The 23,557-nt window shown below is 26.3% G+C and overlaps 2 protein-coding genes and 1 non-coding gene across 3 annotated transcripts in view; 2 read left to right on the top strand and 1 right to left on the bottom strand.

Moving 5' to 3' along the window:
- Positions 1-3,844: 3,844 nt before the first annotated feature.
- Positions 3,845-6,677, top strand: LOC114127712 (uncharacterized). The gene is made up of 3 exons (XM_027992035.2): positions 3,845-4,010; positions 4,078-4,152; positions 6,284-6,677. Exons 1-3 carry the CDS (start codon positions 3,978-3,980, stop codon positions 6,512-6,514), a joined length of 339 nt encoding a protein of 112 aa, XP_027847836.2. The 5' UTR covers positions 3,845-3,977; the 3' UTR covers positions 6,515-6,677.
- A 1,601-nt stretch (positions 6,678-8,278) lies between these two features.
- The window catches only part of LOC114127669 (cationic amino acid transporter 4), a 37,503-nt gene continuing 22,224 nt past the window's right edge, over positions 8,279-23,557 (bottom strand). Inside the window, exons 4-10 of the mRNA XM_027991984.2 lie at positions 16,301-16,468; positions 14,078-14,365; positions 12,953-13,203; positions 10,576-10,791; positions 10,262-10,484; positions 9,720-9,881; positions 8,279-9,630 (exon numbers count right to left, since the gene is read on the bottom strand). Coding sequence (XP_027847785.1) covers positions 9,428-9,630; positions 9,720-9,881; positions 10,262-10,484; positions 10,576-10,791; positions 12,953-13,203; positions 14,078-14,365; positions 16,301-16,468 — 1,511 coding nt within the window. The 3' untranslated portion in view covers positions 8,279-9,427. The remainder of the gene's footprint in view (positions 9,631-9,719; positions 9,882-10,261; positions 10,485-10,575; positions 10,792-12,952; positions 13,204-14,077; positions 14,366-16,300; positions 16,469-23,557) is intronic.
- On the top strand, positions 21,896-21,967 carry Trnae-uuc (transfer RNA glutamic acid (anticodon UUC)). The gene has a single exon. It is a non-coding gene; the product is annotated as a tRNA-Glu (tRNA).

Below are 23,557 nucleotides of genomic sequence, written 5' to 3'. Positions count from 1 at the left end.
TCTGTGTATGTTCATTTGTTCAATAATAATATAAATTAAAATGAAATGAAAAAATATTAAGCATGAATATAATAGTTTATTTAGTTATCTTAAGTTGATTTTGTTTAACTACAATATAGAAACTCAAAAAACCCAGGAATAATAACTTATGAGAAACCTTGTACTTTTTTAATTTAAAAATATTTAATTTATAACAATAGAATAATTTACAAATTCATTTTCGTGAATCAAACTTTCAATTTCAATTGCTCATAAACAAAAATTGTGTTACAACAATACTTGGTGTCTCGTAAATATTTTTATTTTCCTGTATTTAGTTTTTAATTTTTCTCGATAGTTTTAAAAAATACTAATTGAAAATTTTTTACTTTTGAACTCAAGTACAATTTAGATCAAAAATGACCGCGTCAAAGTTAAAGATTGAAGATACTTTGTTCTGCACCAAAACATGAAAACAAACCCGATCATTTGTTTCTAACTACTCGTATGTGTAGGTGTATACTATATACCTATACATAATAACTATTTTTTGTAATCAAAAGTTTTAAAATTGGTTTTAAGAATTGTTGCTGTAATAGTGTAATGCTCAACGATTAGCTAGTGTGAAGTTTAACCATTTATTGTTCCTAATTATAGGGTTCAAATAAAAATGATGGTGAGAGAAGTTTAATGTGGTGGTTATAGATAGGTACCTATACAGCAACTAGGGGCGGCCAAACAGTCGATCATGTTAGAATTTATTTTCAGGGTCACGCGCCCTACATGATGTTTCTTAATAATTATAGTAATTCAATAATAAAAAAAAATGTCTATGGAAGTCGATCCTCAAAGGTGAAATATATTTTTAGTAAATCGTGACCAAAAAAAGTTTGGCTTCCCCTGCTATAAAGTATAGATAATAAGTATTCAAAATGTAGTAGATTGATGTTCAATTATTTTGTGTTTATATACAATGTTATACCTTATACTATAATTTATTATAATTTAGAAAATCAGGCGCGTGGACTGGAAATCGATTTAAAATAAAAATAGTTAAAAATATTCTAAGAAATCAAAAATAATAAAAAAAAACTAAATTTTTAAAATATTCAAAAAGTAAATTTAATATTGAAATTGAAAAAAAAACAAAATCAATAATTTTTAGGGACAAATCGATTCAAAATTTAATTTATATTATATAGTATAATATTGATCATCGGTAAATAATATATTATTACTAATGAACTAACCATAAACTATAAACTTAAATCCTACCACCAAATATTTGGCAAAATTATAAAAAATAAATTAACATGAGTACCTATAATATAGTTCCTATGTAGTATATTACATATATTTATACGAGACTATAAAACGGCTGCCTACAAGTAAAATTAATTTAATTAACTATTTTTATGTTGTAGTGGAATCACTGATAAGTTCGGGAAATAAATGCGTTTTAAAAGGTAAACATATAATACACATTTAATATATTATAAATTTAAGTTGTATTTACATAGGAGACAACAGTCTATTTCGGATAATGAACAAAATTAATAATATTTATAAATTTATAAATAAAATAATAAATATATAGATAGATTAAGAATGCCAGGCAATTAACAAAATCATTAAAAATGCATATGAAATTAATGATTGTGTTTAATAAAAATAAGTTTGGTCTATATTCGGAAAAATTATTTGTAAAAAAGTTAATAATTTCATAAAATATGATATTACGATATGATATAATAGTATACGGACACTGCAGTTTATATATTCTGATTTTAGATTCAATAAACTATTAAATACTTAACTATTTATTAAGTTCACTAACTAACATAAAATATAGTTATTTTCAAAATCAAACTGCGGACAAGGTAACGCTCTGCATGCCAGTAGGTATGTAAAGTGTACCTCGTCATTGAGTGTGTCCTTGGATAGTTGGATGCATTAAAGTTGAATTCAATGATAATTCATTTCATACGAATAACGATTTTGATTAGAGGTCGGTTATAGCCTTATTAGTAATAAGGTACTTAGTAATAAGTTATTAGTTATTACTAAGTACTAAGTACATTTTATTATTTATTTAAATATTAATTGGTAATATAATTGTACACTGAAAACGTTTTTTATATTATTGATTAATATATGTGTACCTAATAGTATATACTATATTGTATTTAACTTTAAAGTCAATTTACAAACTTATCTTAAAACGGCGTGTTATTAATACATTAATTATTCATATATACCTCGTATATTTATGTGTGTATATTGAACTAGAAAAGAAACATGAAAAAATATTTTTTATTTATTTAACATGAATTTGTCTTAAAAACAAAAGAACAAAAAAAGAATTGCAAAAAAACGGAAAAGGAAACTTAGAATATTGGTAAATGTGTAGATATATAACTAGCAGCTGATTGATTTCCAAAAATATTGAATAATAATGATTTTTGTTTTATTTTAAATGGATAATACTAGAAAAATATAGATGATAAAGTAGGTACCTAATTATAAAGTTTTTAAATGAACACGATTTATAAAAGATTCATTTATGAATATTATTTTAAAAGCATATCACATCTAATCATTTTAGGTATATTTTATTTGTTTGTAAATTTTATTTTTGTATTAGAAATATTTTGTAATTTTTAAATCAAGCCCAGCAAAATTAAATGTATTCCGGCAATACTCATTGGTGAGAGCTAGGTACCTATTATAGTACTATATGATATAATTGTTATGTAAAACTAGTAGCCACTGGACCATACTTAGTTACAGAGATATAAAGATAGCACTGCATGAAATAAATTAATTTTTGTTTTTGTTATCCTTGTATATTATATGAAATCCTCACCCACTTCTTGAAAAAACTAAACGCCATTGCTCATTGGCATCTTTTAGATTTTGAATAAAGCGATGAATTTAGATAAATTGATTTTAAAATGATGTGTTTTCTTGCGTGTCTATGTCACTGTGTACACGATAAGTAGTTGATAAAATTTTTTAAATTTTAACTTTGATGGTGGTTTTTGATAGCAAATTGGATCTAGTTTATAATTTGAAAGATCAAAAATCCCAGAACTTTTTTTTAATGAAATGAAAATCACAAAAAATTGTATAGGTACTATTTTATATTTGAAAATTTACAAAATATTAAATTTGAAAACCTAATGGATCTATGTTTAAATACCTATAATCAATTTCTACATTAAACAGCCAAAAATTCAAATACTCCGGTAGATGGTCCAATTGCAACCCTCGTGATGATTAATGGTAAGATTTCCTACGTTCTTTTAATTATTTATTTGTGCATCAGAATGCACACTTACTACATTCGTTTATATTAAAAATGGACTTCAGAGTATACAAGATGATTGATTTTTCGGTTTGAGATAGTAATTGTAAGTTACAATCCGAATCACTCCAGAGTAAGTACCTATCATTACTAAAGCTATTAAATATTACTAAATGCATAAATGCATAACATATTATATCTTTAATTGAGTTTCAAGTGTTAAAATATTTTTTGAATAGATCATGATCCTCAATTTAATATATGGATAAAAAAAACAAATAAATTGTGTTTTAATTTAAATATCTCGTGTATAAATAAACATAATGTCTTAATGGAAATTTTTATATGAATATTATTTGTTTGAAATAAGATAAATTCAAAAATATTATGAAAAAAATCACATTATTAGTTCGTTAGTCACTAAATTAATTAAAAATGTATATGACTAATATGTTTATATTTATATTAAAGTGCTTTCCTATCATATAACTATTTCATTTCCATATAACATAGGTAGGCACTTTTAAAAAGACAATACTCTTTCAAGTAATTATCAGATTACTTTTAAGTGTTATTCAGCTAATAACGTTCCTATAAAATACCTACCTATCGTTTGTTTTATCAATTATTTTCATTTATAATTGTATTTCAATCAGACGTATCGTATACTATTACAAATTTATAATACAATATGATTGTTTCAAAAGAACATCTTCGACTTTTAGTAAATATCATTATAAATGGCATTTTCAAAATTTTAATTTTAATTTTAATCATGTTTGTAATCGTAGGTCGGAGTATTAGTCATTTATTGCTGTATTGAATCCACTGTCGGATCATCTATTCGTGGAGTGTATAACTATCCGGTAATTAAACTTAAAATAATATCATATCTATATATGCGGTTCTTAAACATTTGTAATACACGGACTACTAATAAAAGAGTTTTAGATATCGTGAACCCTCCTTGTTAACTTTCTTTTGAAATGGTATTATTTTTTACAAAATATCTCATGTTATTTGTCCAGTCTGTCGGAACTGCCGATAAAGCTCCGTCTGACCATCGACATGAGTGATGTAATCCCAAAAGGGTCGTGTAACATATAGTTAAAGAACCGCTGATCTATATCATTAAAATCGTTTGCTACTATACTTCAATAATTGAAACCATTGGATTATATATAGTCTCCTAAAGTTTAGTATTACTGTTTAAATACCTAAAAATATCATTTTTTTCACATAGGTATTAATTATAACATAATATAAGTATTAGTTTATATATATATTTATACTATTTAAGTTTTTTTTTATATACATTAACCAGATTAGAATCGTAATTTATTATAAGCATCAACAACAAAATATTACATTTTAGGAAATAAAATATAATTGGACTATGGAGAGAATATAAAATTTTAATTTTCATGTGCATGTATTAAATTAAAATCATCTGACACAAAAAACGTATTATGTTAGTAATTACATAGATAACAATGCAATTAGGTGTATCAGAAAAAGGATGACTACATATTATTATAATATATATGAATGTATCATACGCCGAAAGCATTATTATTCATAACATGATACATATAGGTAATTTATATTATTATCTCTAAAAATAATTAATAAAAATTTTAAATTTTTATGTTTTAATTTTTGAAGTTTTTTAATGTTTTTAATTTTTAATATTGCTGATTTTTATTTTGTATACTTAATGAAGTATAAAATGACAATCAGTATAATTTATATCATGAAATACAATACTTTTTTGTCATTTATCTTTGATAATAAATTGTTAGTGCACATTTGAACTTAAGAAATAAGAGAATGAGTAGGTATCAATTATAAACAAAATCATAGAAACCAAAAATATAACCTTGATAAAAGTAATTTAGAAATTATTGATATTTGTGCAGTCATCTAGGTAACGTACTATCTACATTATCAAGTAGGTACTCAATAAGTTGGTAGTTTTTAAGGAGAAAAAAATATTTTTGTTGTTTGTCAAGAATAATAAATTATCAACTATAAGTATGACATGCAGCAATATATTTGTGCATTAGATACTATACTTTATTGTATATCTATACCTAAATTATACAGGGTGTAACATAAAAAACTGACAGATACAATTAACGAACTATATATAAGTAATAATTGTTATTCTCATTTAATAATATATATATGATAATTGTAAATTATATATTATATATGTATATAAAAAAAAGATTATTTTTATGATCGAATAAGTTAATATACATTGTAAGTTAATTGCATTAAACAGCTATTCATGTTACACTCTGTATATAATATATATATTTTATTATATTTATATGTAAAGTAGGTATATAGCCACAACTTGAAACGAAATTACAATAATAGATTATTAGTTTCTTATAAATCGAACGTTGCTTATCCTTATAAAATAAGCTCAGTTTAGATATTCATTTAATAATTAGCTAATTTAAATTTTAAAGTGTAATACGATTATTCATAATTATCATTTAACACATATGCGCACGCCACTTTGTCCAAGGTAAACCGTCGACGGAGTCGATTGAAGAATTTTCATTATTTAATATAATAATTTATGGAAATTATTATATTATGTTTAAACATGAATATACAGAACACCTACTAATTACTAAACAGTAATAAAATTATAAGCAACATAGAGATAATAAAATTGGTTTATAAATAAAAACACTGTTGCCATTTTTGTAAAATTATTATTTTACACTTTATAATTATTTCAAACAGCAAATACCAAGCGTTAATAATTACTAAAAAATACTGATGTAAATTAATAAAAAATGTAATCACTATTAATTTTAAGCCTAAGTACACGGTTTACATAGTTATTATCTGCTATTATAACGATGACAGTGTACCATCATGGTGTTGTAGCAAACGCCTCTAGCACAGACAAACGAGGAAACATTATTAGCTCCTTATAGACTAAACTCAAAATTAATCAAATGTATTTAACAACAGAATTCTGATGTTTCATCCGAAATCGAGTCGTCTGAAACAACTATGTCCAATACAACAACGCTCGAACCTACTACGTCAACAACTGAAGAAACAGCTAGTCCAACGAAAAAGCATCATCATAGGACAATTGTTTGGAGTAAAAAAACGTCTAAAACGACAGCGGAACAACCATCCACAGAACCAACCACAGAACCACCATCCGCAGATCCATCAGCCTCGAAAATTGAATAAAGAAAAACCGACGGATTACATTTACTATATAGCTGCTGCTAAACATCCATAAAAATTTACAAACTTATACCTAGACGAAACGTTACTATATAAATTTGTATAAAATAAACCAATTCGAATTCATTCAAAAATAAAATAAAACAAATAATAATATGAACAATTACATACCATGTGTATTTTATTATTTATACTACGTACAATCCTCCTTAACGTTTGTCCTGTTTTCGGTACTATTTTTTATTTCTTTAATTCGAAAATAATTTAAATACTATTGTGAGATCAAATATATAGTGCATTTTATATTGAGAAGTTATGTACAAGAAATTGAGTCCAAAAAAGCAGCCCGTACAAAACAATACATTTAAGTTAAAATTTAATACACTATATTATGTTAATCTTTTGGTTGAAGTTTAAACTTTGATGAAGTTGAACAGATATTTAAACGTAAAGTAACGATTTTAATTATTTCGCTGTAATTCAAAAAATATTAGTCGTATATAGAATTAAAACATTGATTATATCATAATTTTTTTTTACACAATGCAATTTTCAAAATATTTTGACTGATTTTAAGCTATTTATTACACCATGGACCTATTCACACTATTTTGCGGTACATTGGCTTTATAAATTATTCAAATACGATGGCTTGGAAAAAAATCAGTGAAACCAACTGAATCATAAGAGCAATAAGAATAATATTAATATAATACATCTTAATATAATAGATCTTCTTTAGTTGTACATACCTATTGTGCGCAAGTTTCCTTTGGTCAAACCCGTTTCCCGTACACGATGGTTTATATCATTAAATTAAAATGATCATCAGAATATTGGTTCGGTCCATACAATTTATAACAAAATAAATTAAAAATGTGAAATATTTAGTACTACTACTCAAAATTTCATTGTCAGGGGTCCAAAAATATTTATATAGTTAACCATTCGTCAACTAGTTAATTTTAAATAATATGTTGAAAACAAATAATAAAAAAAAATAATAATAGTATTAGTACCTACTAAATAGTCAATCAAAATGAACATAAAATACATATACCTATAGTATAGGTTTTATGACCGATACGTATACATAAAAAGTAGCTGATAGGTAAAATATACATAATAATTTATAAACAATAATAATTATATTGTAAATTTTGCTATATTATCAAAAAATTACTGTATATATTAATATTTTTATTTTTAAGTAGCTCTCGCATTCTTAAAGTAGTTTGTCTGGCAAAATATTTTATTTATTTATTTTTTGAACTTTTTAGACGTTGAAGTATCGTAGGTATATAGGTATATTGAATAACGATTCTTTCAATCAATGTTTGTCGATTCATCTTGTTGGATACATATTTTAATTACCAATAACCAAAATTATAAATTAAATGTTCTTACAAGTTTTTTGAACTTGACCCCTAACACAAAAATTGTTTTTTTTTTTTTTTGTTGTTGTTGCCATAATTTAAACTTTAAAATGATTTCGTGTATATTTCATAAATGTTTGTCGGTAAAAAAGTTAATATAAAAATAATTATTTTACTCCTTTTATTTATTTTTTTATTTTTCATTTCCTTACTATATATGACGACAAGACTGGCTTATGAGTCTATTTTATTTTTATAGTTTAAGAAACCTTGACTGTTGAGGATTGTACCAGTATTCCGCGTTTATAAATTATACCGTACCAGTTTTCCGTTTAACAATATTAAAACGTATACACACCCATTAAAGTGGCTTAGTCGCAATGATGACATATTTGATTATTAAAAATTATAACATATATTATATTATAACATTCAATTATTTCGTATTCCTTTATAATATTACTAAGTATATTTTTTATTACATGCCATTTCTTCTTTGAAGCTACTCATAACGATAAAGACATTTATTTCGTCATACAATTCACTTGATGATCCCTATACAATGTAGGCTAATATTAATTAAAATTTACTATAAACACAAATATTCGTCTAGATTAAAAATGTTTCACTGCTGGAACAACCTAAAATACACGTTGTATGGTAAGATAAGTAAAAGTTTTGCACAATAAATTATATATATTATAAATATAATATATATTATAGACTCGTAAGTCATAACAAAGCATAAAATGTGCGTTAAAAACAATTTTACATTTAATTGTTTTTATGTAAAATTAGGTTAAAAACTAAAAATAATATTGAAAAATATATGTAACATAGGATGGTTATTTTAATCTTATTATTTATTTGTACAACTAAAGGGTGCCACTCCAAATCGGGATGCATTAAAGTAATTGAATTTCATAATATAGTCATAATTGTCTGGTAAATAATAAATGTGATATTATATTATCTAAGTGTGTTTCTTTGAAACCGTATACATTGAACGGTTATCTAATTGTACAAACACACTTCATAACACGATTTATTGGTTTATAGTTTTATAAACGACTACGACATAGGAAATATTTTATAAAGCATTAACAATAATTAATTAATACACGAATATTTGCAAATAGCAAAGTACATAATAAAATTTTCATTTTCAGTTATTCTATACACATTGTGCTGAAATAAACAATTTTCATATGGATGACGATTGTCAATTTACCATTTAGGAAAATACTTTTTTTTTTTTATAACAATATAAGAACCTTTTAAGTCAAAACAAAAATGAAAAATATTATGATATTATTCAAAACATTCAAACGCTCCATAGCAATGGTTTAAATACCTACGAGGATACTAAAAACAACATGCACATAGTTTTAATCGACCCATTGTTAATACTATTTATTATTATTACATATATGAACATATTATATATTTGAATGGCACCCCCCTCAACGAGTATTTTTCAGCAACACGATGAAATATCTCACTATATAATAATGATTTTAACAGATCGTCTATAATTTGCTTAGTGGTAATAACCGTTTTCCGCGATTTCTTCATTGTCAATAATTGGTTTCCGGTCATCATCGGTTTTCACTCGTTTTCTAGACTTGTTAATAGCTCCCCAAGGTGTCTTTCCTGCCTCAGAAGACGAGAGCAATACTGAATAAGATGTCACGTCATTTTCTTTGCTGTGGTGCATTCCGTATAAGAAGTAAATCAATAGACCTATAGGTACACGAAAAAAATGTTGGAAAATATCATTATAAAAATATAAAATAATACATAAACATACAAATTCAGTATTTTTAACTTACCTATAACCATCCATATGAAGAACCGTATCCAAGTAAGCAAATTAAGATTGGTCATCAACACGATATTGCATACAATGCTAAGAGATGGTATTAAAGGCACATGAGGTACCATGAATGGTAGTTCTGTTGAATTTTGTTCATGGGCTTCAATCAGAAATTGACCTAAATAAATATATAATATTATGTAAACATTTTTTATTGTCATCATATATATATATACGAATGCTTAAATACTAATACAATCACATTAAAATATTTTTAATAGATATACCTATAATTATCTATTAATATGGAAACACATAAAATTATAAAATGTATCTTTAAAATATCTCATGGTTTAATTTTTAATTATATATTGAACATTGTTGCATGAATAATCTAAAACAATTATTAATAAAATATATTTTAGATATTCAGAAAAATATATTAATATACGCCTATAATATACACAATGGTATATACAATATAAATTATATTGTACTTAAATTTTATAATTCTATATATTTCAAAATATGTTAATCCTATTTGTTTTATATACGTACATAAAATTAAATCGCTGCCCAAGGCTGTCAAAACAATCCCATCGATCCAACTCACGTGTTGAATATTAAACCAATATTGGATATAAACACACAAAATGACGGTTGAACTTGTAAACCAACCAATGCTTACACAAACTACGTAACCCGGTTCAAAGTCTCCCAGAAAAGGTTCTAGGAACTTATAAGATGGCTTGAGGCGTCCTCCCATATCCATTTCAAAAGACTGAAAAGAATATTGTAAATCAGTTTTAATTTATAACTTAAGATACCATTTCCTTAATAACAATAGATATAAACGTATTATTTATGCTTACGTCTGCCTGTGAAGTAGGAAGTTCCAAGAGACTACTAGAATCACGTACTAGACCACGGTTGGTAGGACGGTATCTTAATATTATTACCGAGGCACTGACAATAGTGTAGGCCAACAATGTACCGATTGACATAAATTCGACTAATTTTTCCAAATCGAAGAATAAAGCTATCAATGCGCACAAAAAGGCCGATATAGCTAAATTTATTATTGGTATCTGTAATATAAGAATTAAGAATAAATTAACATTTTAATTTGTCGATATTATAAACATTATATTATTTATGTGTGTGTATGTGTTTGTTATGATTATAATTTAAAACAATAATACAAAAAAATAAAATAAAATAAAATTATTTTTAAACATAAAATACTTGAGAAGATGTTACCACTTATGCACATGTACTTATTCTGTCTTACACTTACAAACGTAAAAAATATCGAACCTATGTAAGTTCAGCAGAACCAATTTTGTATTGTTAACTTAAATATTAAAGTGATTCCGGCCCACCATCAAAAAGTTAGAACATAAATATTATTAGTTCTTGAACGACAGCGTTTTCGCTATATTTTAATTTTCAAACGAAAAATTAGCAATTTATGATATTTCTGCAAATACTCGTATCTCACGTAAAAGTTATAATACCAAAAAAAAAAAAAAAAAATCCGATGTTCATGCACAAATAATATTTTGATCTTTATGATTGATATTAGATTAATAATTCATTCTAATATTTAAACTATATAATGACACAAAATAAGTTTTATTAAATTTAAATTCGATGTGCTGTAGATTCGTAAAAAAGTTAAACACTGCATTGGTGGCTAAATGCGCTCTATTGGGGCCTCATAAGCCCGTATTTTCGTATATTGTTAAAAATAAAATTACAAAAAAAAAAAACATATCATACATCGATTGTTATAAGCACATACAAGTGTATATAGTCACGGGTAAGTATCTATTATCTTTATCTATACCAGTGGTTCCTAACCTTTTTTTTATTCTATGCCCCTCTTGTACATCTTCAAAACTCTCACGCTCCACCTTTAAGTTAGAGTTTAGTAGATCTTTTTTTTGTTTTACTGATACAAAATAACTTATGACATTTATTTTTTCATTGTTTTAAAAAATATGTGTTGCTGTCTAGACAACAACATTTGAATGTATTATTTTGATTTGTACTTGGATTCTTTTAGGTATCCGTTATCGGAGGCAGACAGATAGCCATACACGTACATCGTGCGAATTAAACATTGTACCTATCAGTATTAGGTTATCTGCAATGAGGTAAGTGATTATAAAATATTTGTAAAATTGTTATCGATGGGCGATCGTTCTTAATTAGTGGTATATAGTTTTTAATTTTAATAATTAAAAAATAGCATAGTTAATTTAACAAAAAATGTCTCGTAAGCTATAATTATAAAATATATATTATGAATATTATTACTGCCCAACCTAGTCTCTAAAGTCGACCCTGTTGATAGCGTTCTTTCCTGTATATGTATGATTTTTATTTTTATCAAATTCATATTGATGTTTTTATATTCATATTTGATCAGTTATCAAAAATCAATTAAATGCTTATTGAGTTATAAAAACATAATATAATGTTTTCATTAATATAATATTTTAGTAATATTACACAAGCTATACATCAAACGCAACACTTGTAAATATTTACCGTCATCGATGATTGCTTCTCATTATTAATATTATTTCCTAGTACGCTCCCTGCTTGAGTAAGGGTCTGTCTTATTGCAATCCTATCTATCTAAGGATATAGACTGAATCTAACGAATTAAAAATTAATTCATAGCTTGAATATCATTTAAACTAAAGACCCAATTTCTTTTTCATGGCTATGCTCTCATCACTGTTATGCATATTAATAAGATCTCTTACATATTAAAGTCAATCCTCACGCTTATGGGTGCTTGTTGACCAATCTTTCTTAGGTCTCTTCTTCCCAACGCTATCGATGCCCCTAAACTTCTTTATAATATACATTTTAAAATTTACTCTACACTACCCGAAAATATTTTTCATACGATCTCACACCACTTCTCGTGTCACAAGTACACAATCCTTCACTACACCGGATGCTTCGTGTGCCATGATATAATTTTTTAATAATTATAAACTATGAATAATGTTTTCTTTCGTTTAATTATATGCCTATAATTTTTATTGTAATCCTATACTATAGTACTATCATTATAATATGTTTTAATTTATTTTAATTTATATTGTACCTAACTATTTTCAAACTCTGTATTTCGCTACTTTGGAATTTAATTTAAATATTTTAATAATAATCACTTTAGTGTTTTGTTTACAATTACGCTTTGAAATTTTATTATTTCATTATACGTACTTGAGTTCTTTTGTTGACTTTAGCTAAGAACTTAAAAACCAATCCATCATCGGCCATAGCGTAAATACATCTAGGTAATGAATAGAGAGATCCAAACAAAGTAGTAGTCATTCCACACAATGCTCCGACTGATACTAAATACTTAATCCAGTTTAAGTCTAATCCAGCAAATGCCGCTGGAAATGCTGCATCGGGGTTGATGGCCCAGTATGGGACCAAGAAAGTTAATGCTCCACTCACCAATACGTAGCCTATAAATAAAATAATTATTAACTGCGAATAGCTACCTACTATATATTATATAGTTTATAAATTACTTTCTTGAAGTAACATAATAATATGTAAAATATTAAATAAGCATCGAAAGAAAAAGATTATCAAAGAATTATTGTACAGCTAGTTATTTAACAGCTATAGTTTATCCATTTATATAAATAAAAAGGTTTGTATGTGTCGCTTGTCTGAAATTCGAATTAGGTACATATAGGTAATATACGCTGTACCAGAGCTGAGGGACTCCACGGGGATTTGTCTGCTAGCAAAAAGTAAATACTTATTTTTTTTTTTTTTGATTTCTTTACGGTTGGCGTTTGGTTTATTTACATTTAACGGAGTTTGTAAGTGGATGTAAATTCACGGGCATTATATTTTTCACGCGGTCATCACCGTATACAAGATCAGTTAGTATATATTATCACGCGTATCTATAATAAACGCTGAAACTCGGAAATCGTCGGCCGACGCCTCCCCCCCAGGTTAAGTATATTAGTCGATATAATTTTATCAAAAACGTACGTGTTTTTATATGTACCGTTTGAAAACTGTTATTATTTTAAAAGTGAACGTATTGCATTTGTAAATGCATCTATAACACGATGCCTACCAGTTACCTACACCTATATATAATATTAATTATTGAACAACGCGAGCGATATTATATACGCGTACTTATACCTCTACGGACGGGCATGTGCATATATATTATATTATATTAATATGTCTGTGTGTACACACACGAACAGATCAGATACTGCTGTCGAGTGCTATGTAGTGAGCCGGCAAGTGCATTGTTAACGTAGAATAAATAGTAAACTGTATATTATATGTTTTATATTATCATCAAACCTGTGCACACGACGCTCATCGCGATTATCGTTGCCACGGGAATCGAGTACGCCGGGTCCTTGGCTTCTTCGCCCGAGGTGGCGATGCTGTCGAAGCCGACGTACGCGTAGAAACAGGTGGCCGCGCCCGTGATAATGCCAGTCGTGCCGAACGGCATGAACCCCCCGTCACTGGACCAATTGTCGCTGTTTCCGTAATAATATCCGGCCCCGACGATTACGGTCATCACGCCAAGGTTGACCAGCGTCAAGAAGCTGTTCATGTACGACGAAGTCTTCACGCCGACCCCTGCGACGAAAACATAACATACGGTTCCGACGTTATATAACATTATACTGTTGCAGATGATTGCAGTAATATATAACATATATAGGTACGAGTCGTCCTGATCGGAACTCGACACGTCCGCAGCTATATAAAAAATATAGCCCCCGACAAACAAAATATTATAGGACTTGAGACAAAAATTGTTTTTTTGTTCGTGCACCTCTATATACCTGAAGCTATTATATTAATATTGTTACGTATAGAATTTGAATAATTTTTCTGTATGCAATTATTTTACATATAGTACTTAAATACTATCAGTGATATCTACTGTAAACAAATATACCTGTAATAACAATTATTTACACTGTAGTTATAATACTATATTTACGCAACTGTGATATTAACGATGAACGATTAATTTTTTTTTTTCAACCGAATTCATTGTGTTAAAAATTAAATATTTTAACCTTACATACTGACATAGGCGTGTAAAAAATGTGTATAAGTACCGATACTACCTATATAGGTATTATAAACATATTATATCGAAGAATTATTGGAGGTCATAACTCATACTATACATACGAGGTGATCTATTTAACGCTAGACACTCGTATTATATCAGAAAACACTAAAGTTTTTGAAAATATTTCTTTTACATAATTTTAAGTCGTTAAAAACAATATTTTTACTATTTATTATCATTATCATTTTTATTCCTATAAGCAGAACAATATTATTAGAAATATTTCCGTTTACAAAAATCAAACTTTAGACGTGTAGTGGCGGAGTAGTGAATCGACATTTGCAAGATAAAACTCTATACATCGGAGTAGATAGGTACTACAAAAATATTCTACTTTGGAATGAGAACTAAAAGTCGGCGTTAAAAAAGGTAAACAATTTATTAAAAAAAAAACAATAATAATGATTTAAAATCATTATTTTTAGAAAAAATGTTTTTTAAAGTCTTTAAATTATATATGTAAAAAAAATATTTTCAAAAATGTCATACGTTAAATGGATCACCCAGTATATAATATAAATGATCAGTGGCACCACATTGTGGGCTTAAGCCTTCTTCCATCCCGATAAGTTTTCCTATTTACGCGCCACTGTTCGGAGCACTGTAATTATTGCTCTACCTATTTAACAGTAAAAAAAATGAAAAAAAAAATGCGTCATAATGGTCATATGATTATATGACGTATATATATGTAATGTTTCAACATTAGAAATAACTGAAGTAATCGCCTAGTGTTATATTGTTAAATTTAATAAGCAATAATTATATAATATAATATATAAATTATATGTAATTATATGATTTATGATTTTTATCGTCTTAACGTCTTTAATATCCAAAATGAAATATAGATAAATAAAATCCGATAAGCAATATTTTCCACGAAGAACATTATTATCTACATAGGGGAATATGTACGCATGTACGTACGTATGTATAAATAATAATTATATGGACATTCGTTACTTACAATTTACAAGGCAATCATTTTATATTTGGTACTTTGATAGGTACATCTCGATTTATTTAACAGCGCATTAATACGCCTTAGTGTAAATAACAAATTTAAGTACCAAAACCTCGGTTGATAGTCATTACGATCAAAATTCATTATATTACATGTGTTTACAGTTAACACGAAAATAAAAAGATTATGACTGTATAAAAAGACAAAACACAAAAAATAATAAATAGATCTGCAAAAATTGTGCGCAAAAATTTATTTTGGATTCCTCGAAGTGAAAAACGAATATTAATAATAATATTATGTATATTAAATTCCAGTAAAAGAATGCATGTATTAATACCATATAAATACTAAATATCCATGATTTAAATGCTGTATAATAGGTGTCGAGTCAGTAAATTCTGCCATTGACCATCACTAAGACGAGTCATCAAATGCGATTTTTCCTGGTTTCACTTACCCAGAATACATGCGTGCAGTAAGCACACGACAAACGCGAACACGTCCGGATACTTTCCAAATAGTGTTTCGTGAAGTTCACCCAACACGGATATCGTTGTGTTTCTGATAACATTATCAAACATTGAATCGAAAAACCCGCTCCATGCTCTAGCTACGGATGCCGCACCTGGTAAACATAAATAAGTAAAATAACAAATTATTATTTATCTTTTTACATTAAGGTACTTAATACACTGATCCTTTTAAATTTTTTATTCATTAGGTAATTCACTAATCATGCTCATGCCACCATTGTTTCCTTTAATAATGAATTTATTAAAATTTGGGTTTTATGCATACGAGTATACATAGGTAGGTATACCTATACCTATATTTTAGGACCACAATTTTTAATTTTCTAAAATCTTTATTTAAAGAGGTATACCGACTTTATTTTTAATTAAGATATTAAGATTTTTAAAAATGTTGATATTTCTAGATTTATTTAATGATTTGTTAGATAGTTGGATAGTAAGTCCATTATAATATGTTTGGAAGATATGGGAGCTTTGATGATTTGAATATTTTTGTAATTAAAATTAACTTATCGATATTTTTTACTTCTTAAAAATGCATGCAAATTATAATTTGCAATCATAATTAAAATTATCATTATTATATATTAGTGAATACTATTACTCAGAAATTACTCGTCTGAATTTTTATTTAGATTTATCAACTATCTGCTTCACAGTTTACAAGTAAAAAGCTTGGTTCTCATTTGGATAATATAATTATGTACTGCACTCTAATACATACAAAATCTAAATAATTGAAAAATTAGTACTTAATTATCTATTAATAAAACTTCCAAAAATCCTATTTTGACTAAATCGATTATATTAAAGGACAAAATGCCCTAAAATGAGAATGAGCAACGTGCATGCTTGATGAATCACTCTGTATGTATAGTAGGCATATAGGTATAATACAATATGTATATATACATATGTGTGATTAATCTCAGCTGAGTTCATAGTTCATAGTACTCTAAGTAAATAGAAGTAAAATAATTGTAATTGTGCACGTGATCGCAAGATGTTTAAGTTTATATTTCGTTAATATGAATTAATCTACTATTAGTAAGTTCGTCGGGAAACTCGCTATAATATGTACCATTTTGCAGTCTACAGTATACTATAGTCAAAACAGAAAGAATTCTGATGACTATATAGTAATGTATCCTAGCAGTTTATTATAAATATTATGACTACATGATATAAATTTAAAAATATTTATCATAAAATAGTTTATATAGATATTATGATTTCAGTCCATGATTTAATTGTAAATCACTATACTTGATTTCGATGAAATATACATTAAACCGTTTACGAATATTACGTTCCTACTATTCTTATATATTTTCAATTCCTAGATATATGATAAAAATGTATTATTGTTTATAAGACTTTCAATTCCTTTGATTAATTTAAGTATACACCATTAAAGTCACGTGTAATTAGTTTCATATACCTAAATCATAATATAGGGCAGCGGTTCTTAACCTGTGGTCCGCGGCCCCCTGGGAGTCCGTAGGTAATACTCATGTCCGGGGTCCGCGGCAGCCTTAATACGTCGTAATTCGTATTAAAAAAAAATTGGCAAGGGGTCCGAGATATCTAAAAATTTTTCATCGGTGGTCCGTGATCTACAAAAAGTTAAGAACCACTGATATAGGGCATGAGATACGTATAAGTATTATAAGTATGAGTATACAATGATAACGATGGATTGAAATGACACACGTGGATGTGTCCAAATTTTTTTTTTGTATCAATTTTATTTTTTGTTCCACTATTTAATATAGAACTTCCCATTATATGATATACATGTCGAATGTACAATACCTATAGCTTAAGATGTTATAAGTATCAATTATAACCTCACAGCCAGATGTCCAAAATCCAAATATATAAGTAAATAATATAATATAATATACATATATATATATATACTATATATACTATACTATATTATCTATACTATTTCAAAAAACTATTTTAATGATGAGTGACGACACAATAATTTACAATACAGTTGATACATGAATTACCTTGGAAATAAAGTACAAAAACAATATTATTCTTACCCATACACTTAATTCGCATTAAAAAGTTTAAAAAATGTAACCAACACAACACATATTGCAAAACAAATAAAATAAAAACAATACAAATATATACCATAGAAATAAACGGCATAATACGTTTACATATTTGAATTACCACAGGTCACACAAAAGAAAACGAAAAAGAAAACCAAGAAACCAAAACTAAAAATATAAGATATAATTTTTTAATAAATACACTATTCCGTAAGAAATAATAACTAAACACAAACAATGAATCAAATTTAAGATAAAATTAAAATTAAATGGAAAATCTCAAGTTAAAAAAAAAAAATAAATAAATAATACGGAATAGACTATCTAAATCGGACGTACCAGGATAACACGTGGTTTCCTAATGGAAAAAGAAGAAAATTCAGTAATATGTGAAATCTGAGGAATGCTCCTCAACGGTTAAAAGTCCAAAGTAACTCAGACTTTGAATACGATGCTAAGACCTAATCTAGATAAACACCAAAAATTATTTTATTCTTTAAAAAAAAAAAACACAACTTTACGACGTAATAAAAAAAAGAAATATTTAAAATGTAAATATAAAAAAGCTATTAGACTAAATGAAGATAAATTCGTAGTTTGATAAATAAAAAAAAATTATAATTATAATGTTGTTATCTGATAAATAATAAAATAATAATAATAATAATAATTTCGATCGTTAAATTAAGAAAAATCTACTTTTTATACTCATTATAATAATACTATAAAAATTATAAGACCTACATTTTTTTTTTAGTTTATAAAAAAAGCTTATATCTTTTCGATTTTAAATTAATTATTTAAAATAATATTATAGCCTATTATTGATACAAAATTTACATTAAAAATAATTATGATGATAATGCTAACTGCTATACTTATTTTTATAATTCACAAATTAATTCTACCTACACCTATATACGGTTATAAGTACAACACTTTCATTCAAATAAGTTTCAACATTTGAATAAATTATTTACATCAATAATTGCATTGAAGTTAAAATCTAATTTTGACCTTACATATTACTAATAATTAATTTATCAATAACAATGATTTCAACATTTCATACTTAAGTCTTTATAAATATAATAATTAATAATAGCTGACAGGAAATATTTAAAAATAAAATATCTTAGGAATATTTATGAGTGAAAACTTTACAATAATGTGTGTAATATAGTTGTAGGCATGTACGATTAAGTAACGAGGTACAATAAAATGCAACACCAATAATTGAATAATAAGTGTTCATAGGTCATAGAGTAGATATACAATTATTAAGGTTAATAATTAATATAATAAAATATTATGAACATCAAAAAAAGGACGGTCATGTGAGTAACGTTCTGCTGTACAGTAGGTCACTATTATATTTTATGTGTTGAATTTGAATCCAATGAATAGGTATCATTGTTGTATGCAAAAAACGATTCTGAGCGGAAATGAAATATTATTTGTCAGCCTAGGATGTATTTTCCAGTGGGTGGTGAAAAGAATATTTTAGGTAGTTTATGTTTTAATCAAAATTAAATCATGTACAGAAGATGCCAATTTAATCAACTGGTTATTACAATAATTTGTAAATAATTCATTATTTTTACGAATTTTTGTCAATATTTGAACTTCAAACGCTAATAAAAAAATTGTGCCTACCTATGTATTCTTATAATTTTTGAATGACTATAAAACTAACTCATGAGGAACTTTTTGAAAGCTTTTGGAATGTTCTTACTTTTGAACTCTATAATGCACCAAGGATACTCACCATGCCATCGCAAACCACTCCTGAAGTTAGAAATTAAAGCATTATTTCGATAATTTATGCTGTATACACAGACTCAAAAACAAAAAAAAAAACATATATCATTGTAGAATCAATACTCCGTTCAGAATCTAGTATAAGAAAATATTATACAACATGTAAAATAATTCATAATAAGTAATTAAATTATAATAATATTTGATGAGCCTTTGAATTAATGTAGGTAATAATTTAACTTTGATGTGTGAATATACTAAGTTAATATTATAGAGGTAACTGCAGTTGCAACATTATAATTTATATATTTAAATAATTTTAACAGTATACATTTTTATTATTAGTTATTTGAAATACAAAGGTTAGGACCAACTTACTCAGTTCTCAACAAAATTGATTATGTTCTTCTGTTTGATGTATTTAAAAAATAATAATAACCTGAAGGGCGGGATTGTGGACATAATATAAGGGGGGCTATTATTTTTGATGAGTTCCTCTTATTTATTTAATTCTATTTTTATAAAAAAAAAAACGATTTATCCCGGGGTTATAGCCCCTCCCCTTAATCCAGCTCTGATAACCTGGATAGGTGTTTAAAGTGTTCACTAAATATTTATATTAGATTTTTCAAAACATAGGCTTTTTAAATGTTGACGAAATTGGATAATATTCAAATATATATAGATACCTATAATCTATAGTAACATTAGTTATGATTTTTAGTATTGTGAATTAAGCGAGTAGATAGATGTGTAAATATCTATTTATACGTTAGGTACTACAAAAGCTAGATTACTATAGGTAAAGCTACATATTGTGTTCTAGATAAGTATCTAGGTTTATTGTAAATGTTAAAAATCAGAATTGTATTCTGTTATTTTATTTTAATTCTATTCTTATACAGTTATACCCGAGTTATGTTACCCAGAAAAGTTAGTCTTATCACACAATGGATATTGCCGTATTGATTATTTTATCTAACCCTGTAGTTGATAGATACACAAGCGGGCTACCAATAAAAAATATATATGAATATAAATATAGGAAAATCGTTATTATTACCTTAGAAGTAGTTTTTTTGTAAGTTTTTTTTTTTTATGAAGACACCAATTTGTTATGAGAACACCATACCCGCGTGTGTTGTTCCATCTTACAAGTACATTACATAGTAAAGTTACTGTTCGTATGTTGGATTTTTTTACGATTATTCAATTTTTAAGTAAGTACTTAATGAGCGTTTATAATTTACGCTCTATTATATGCACATAACTTTCTATAAAATTGAATAATCGTAAAAGAATACAACATACGGACACAGACAATACCATCAAGTTTCATAATAGTTCGATTTACTCTAATTTTTAAACTAATGGAGCTACACTTGATCTGCTGAGCGTAAATGTTCTATGTATCATCGTTTGTAAGACGGAGTAACACATGTGAGTATGACGTCCTTTTAAATAATAATAAGAATGAATAATAGTACCATTTTTAAATATGTACTTTGGGTATTTAGCGTTGCGATATTATAATTGTATCTACTTAATTTTTACTGTTCATAACAGTTATATTGAGGTTAAAATGTAAAACTATCAAACTATAAGACAAATTTAAATAAAAGAATTTATAGATATTTATTAAAATATATAATTAAATTAAATTAGTAAACAAAGGGATCCCATCAATCCGGTATGGTCTAGTGGCTAGGATACCTGGCTTTCACCCAGGAGGCTCGGGTTCGATTCCCGGTACCGGAATATATTTTTTACTTATTTTTTATATTTTATAAGTCAGTAAATTAATAATAATTTATTAATCACAGTATTTTACTTTTGTGTTTATAAAGTTATTAAAATAACAATATATTTAGAATTTTTAATTAAACGAAATTCCTCCTATAGAATCTATAATTAACATATCTGCATACTCGGAGTAATTATGAATTATAATTTATAAGTGATTTACACTAATATTTATCTAAAAAATATTTTTCTCTCTAGTTATCTAAAAATAACAATTTTACTTTTTCCCAACTTTCGACAATCCAATCCACTTACAGTACTATTAGAATTAGATTACAACTTAGAAAGTTAGTACCTATTCATTATTAGTTATTATACTAAGGCTCGGGTTTTAAAACATAATAAGCAACAAAAAAAAGCACACAACTGTTTTAAAAAAGCAAAAAGGAAGTATATTTATTTTTTAAAAAAACATGACTAAAATTTATCATAAACTACTTATAAAAATGAATAAAAAAAATTGAAAAGTTAATTTAAATTTTAAAAAAAATGATTAACTACCATGTATTAGTGTTGAAACTGACTCTATTGTCCGACAGAATATTTTTATACATAAAAACGAACTCTCTACATCTTCTGAAGTGATAGATGCATACATCATACAAGAGATTTCAAATTACAACACTAAATCTTAAATTTTGAAATGGTCGACATCGATGTTACAGACATACTGGCCGTATAGGTACTGAGGGCTATTAAAGGTAATATATTTATAGATAATCTTAAATCTATACTTTTAATACATTTAATAAACAAGCCGATAACGAAAACAATAATAGGTAATCCAATATCTGCATTCTGAGCTTTCACATTTCTTATTAATTAATTTATTTGTATTACAATAGCACAATAAACGTATATAAAAACCCACGGCTAAAATAATTTAAAAAATAAAAATAAATTGGTTTATTTGGAATCAAATAACGATGTAAAACAAATTTATGTATAAAAATTATATTTCTATCTCATATGTATAAAAAAAAAGAAGCATATGCTTTAAAATCCGAGTCCTAGTTATTACATTATAATTTTTGTAACTTTTACATATACTATTAGTAAAAAACTATGCTAGGCATGTTAATTTGAATAATATTTAGTAATTAATAGGTAATTAGAATTATGGGGAGTTTTGTATACATGTTCATTGTTCAAGCATTTCTACACTGCAAAAAAATTTTAATTGACATTTATCAAAAAAAAAAAAATCAAAAATTTATAATATTTATAAATAGCTCAGAGTGTCAACATATTTCGAAAATTTTATCATACATAGAAAATGATTTTATAAATACTAATAATAAGTGAAAATTTCAAGTTTCTACGGTTATTAATTTTTGAATTATAACAAATAAAGAAATACATTTTATTGAACTGGTTTATCATAAAATTTCCCGTTTTTCTTTAATTTTTAGATTTTAAACGGAGTGATGAATGTATTGATTCTACAATGTGAGTGTGTGGGTTTTTTTTTGTTTATCTGTGTATACCATAATACTTATCGAAATAGTCCTTCAATTTCAAACATCAGGGGTGGTTTCCGATTTT

The sequence above is a fragment of the Aphis gossypii genome, chromosome 3, assembly GCF_020184175.1.
Source record: "Aphis gossypii isolate Hap1 chromosome 3, ASM2018417v2, whole genome shotgun sequence".
NCBI classification, from domain to species: Eukaryota; Metazoa; Arthropoda; class Insecta; order Hemiptera; family Aphididae; genus Aphis; species Aphis gossypii.
This window is presented reverse-complemented; position numbering and strand designations above follow the sequence as displayed.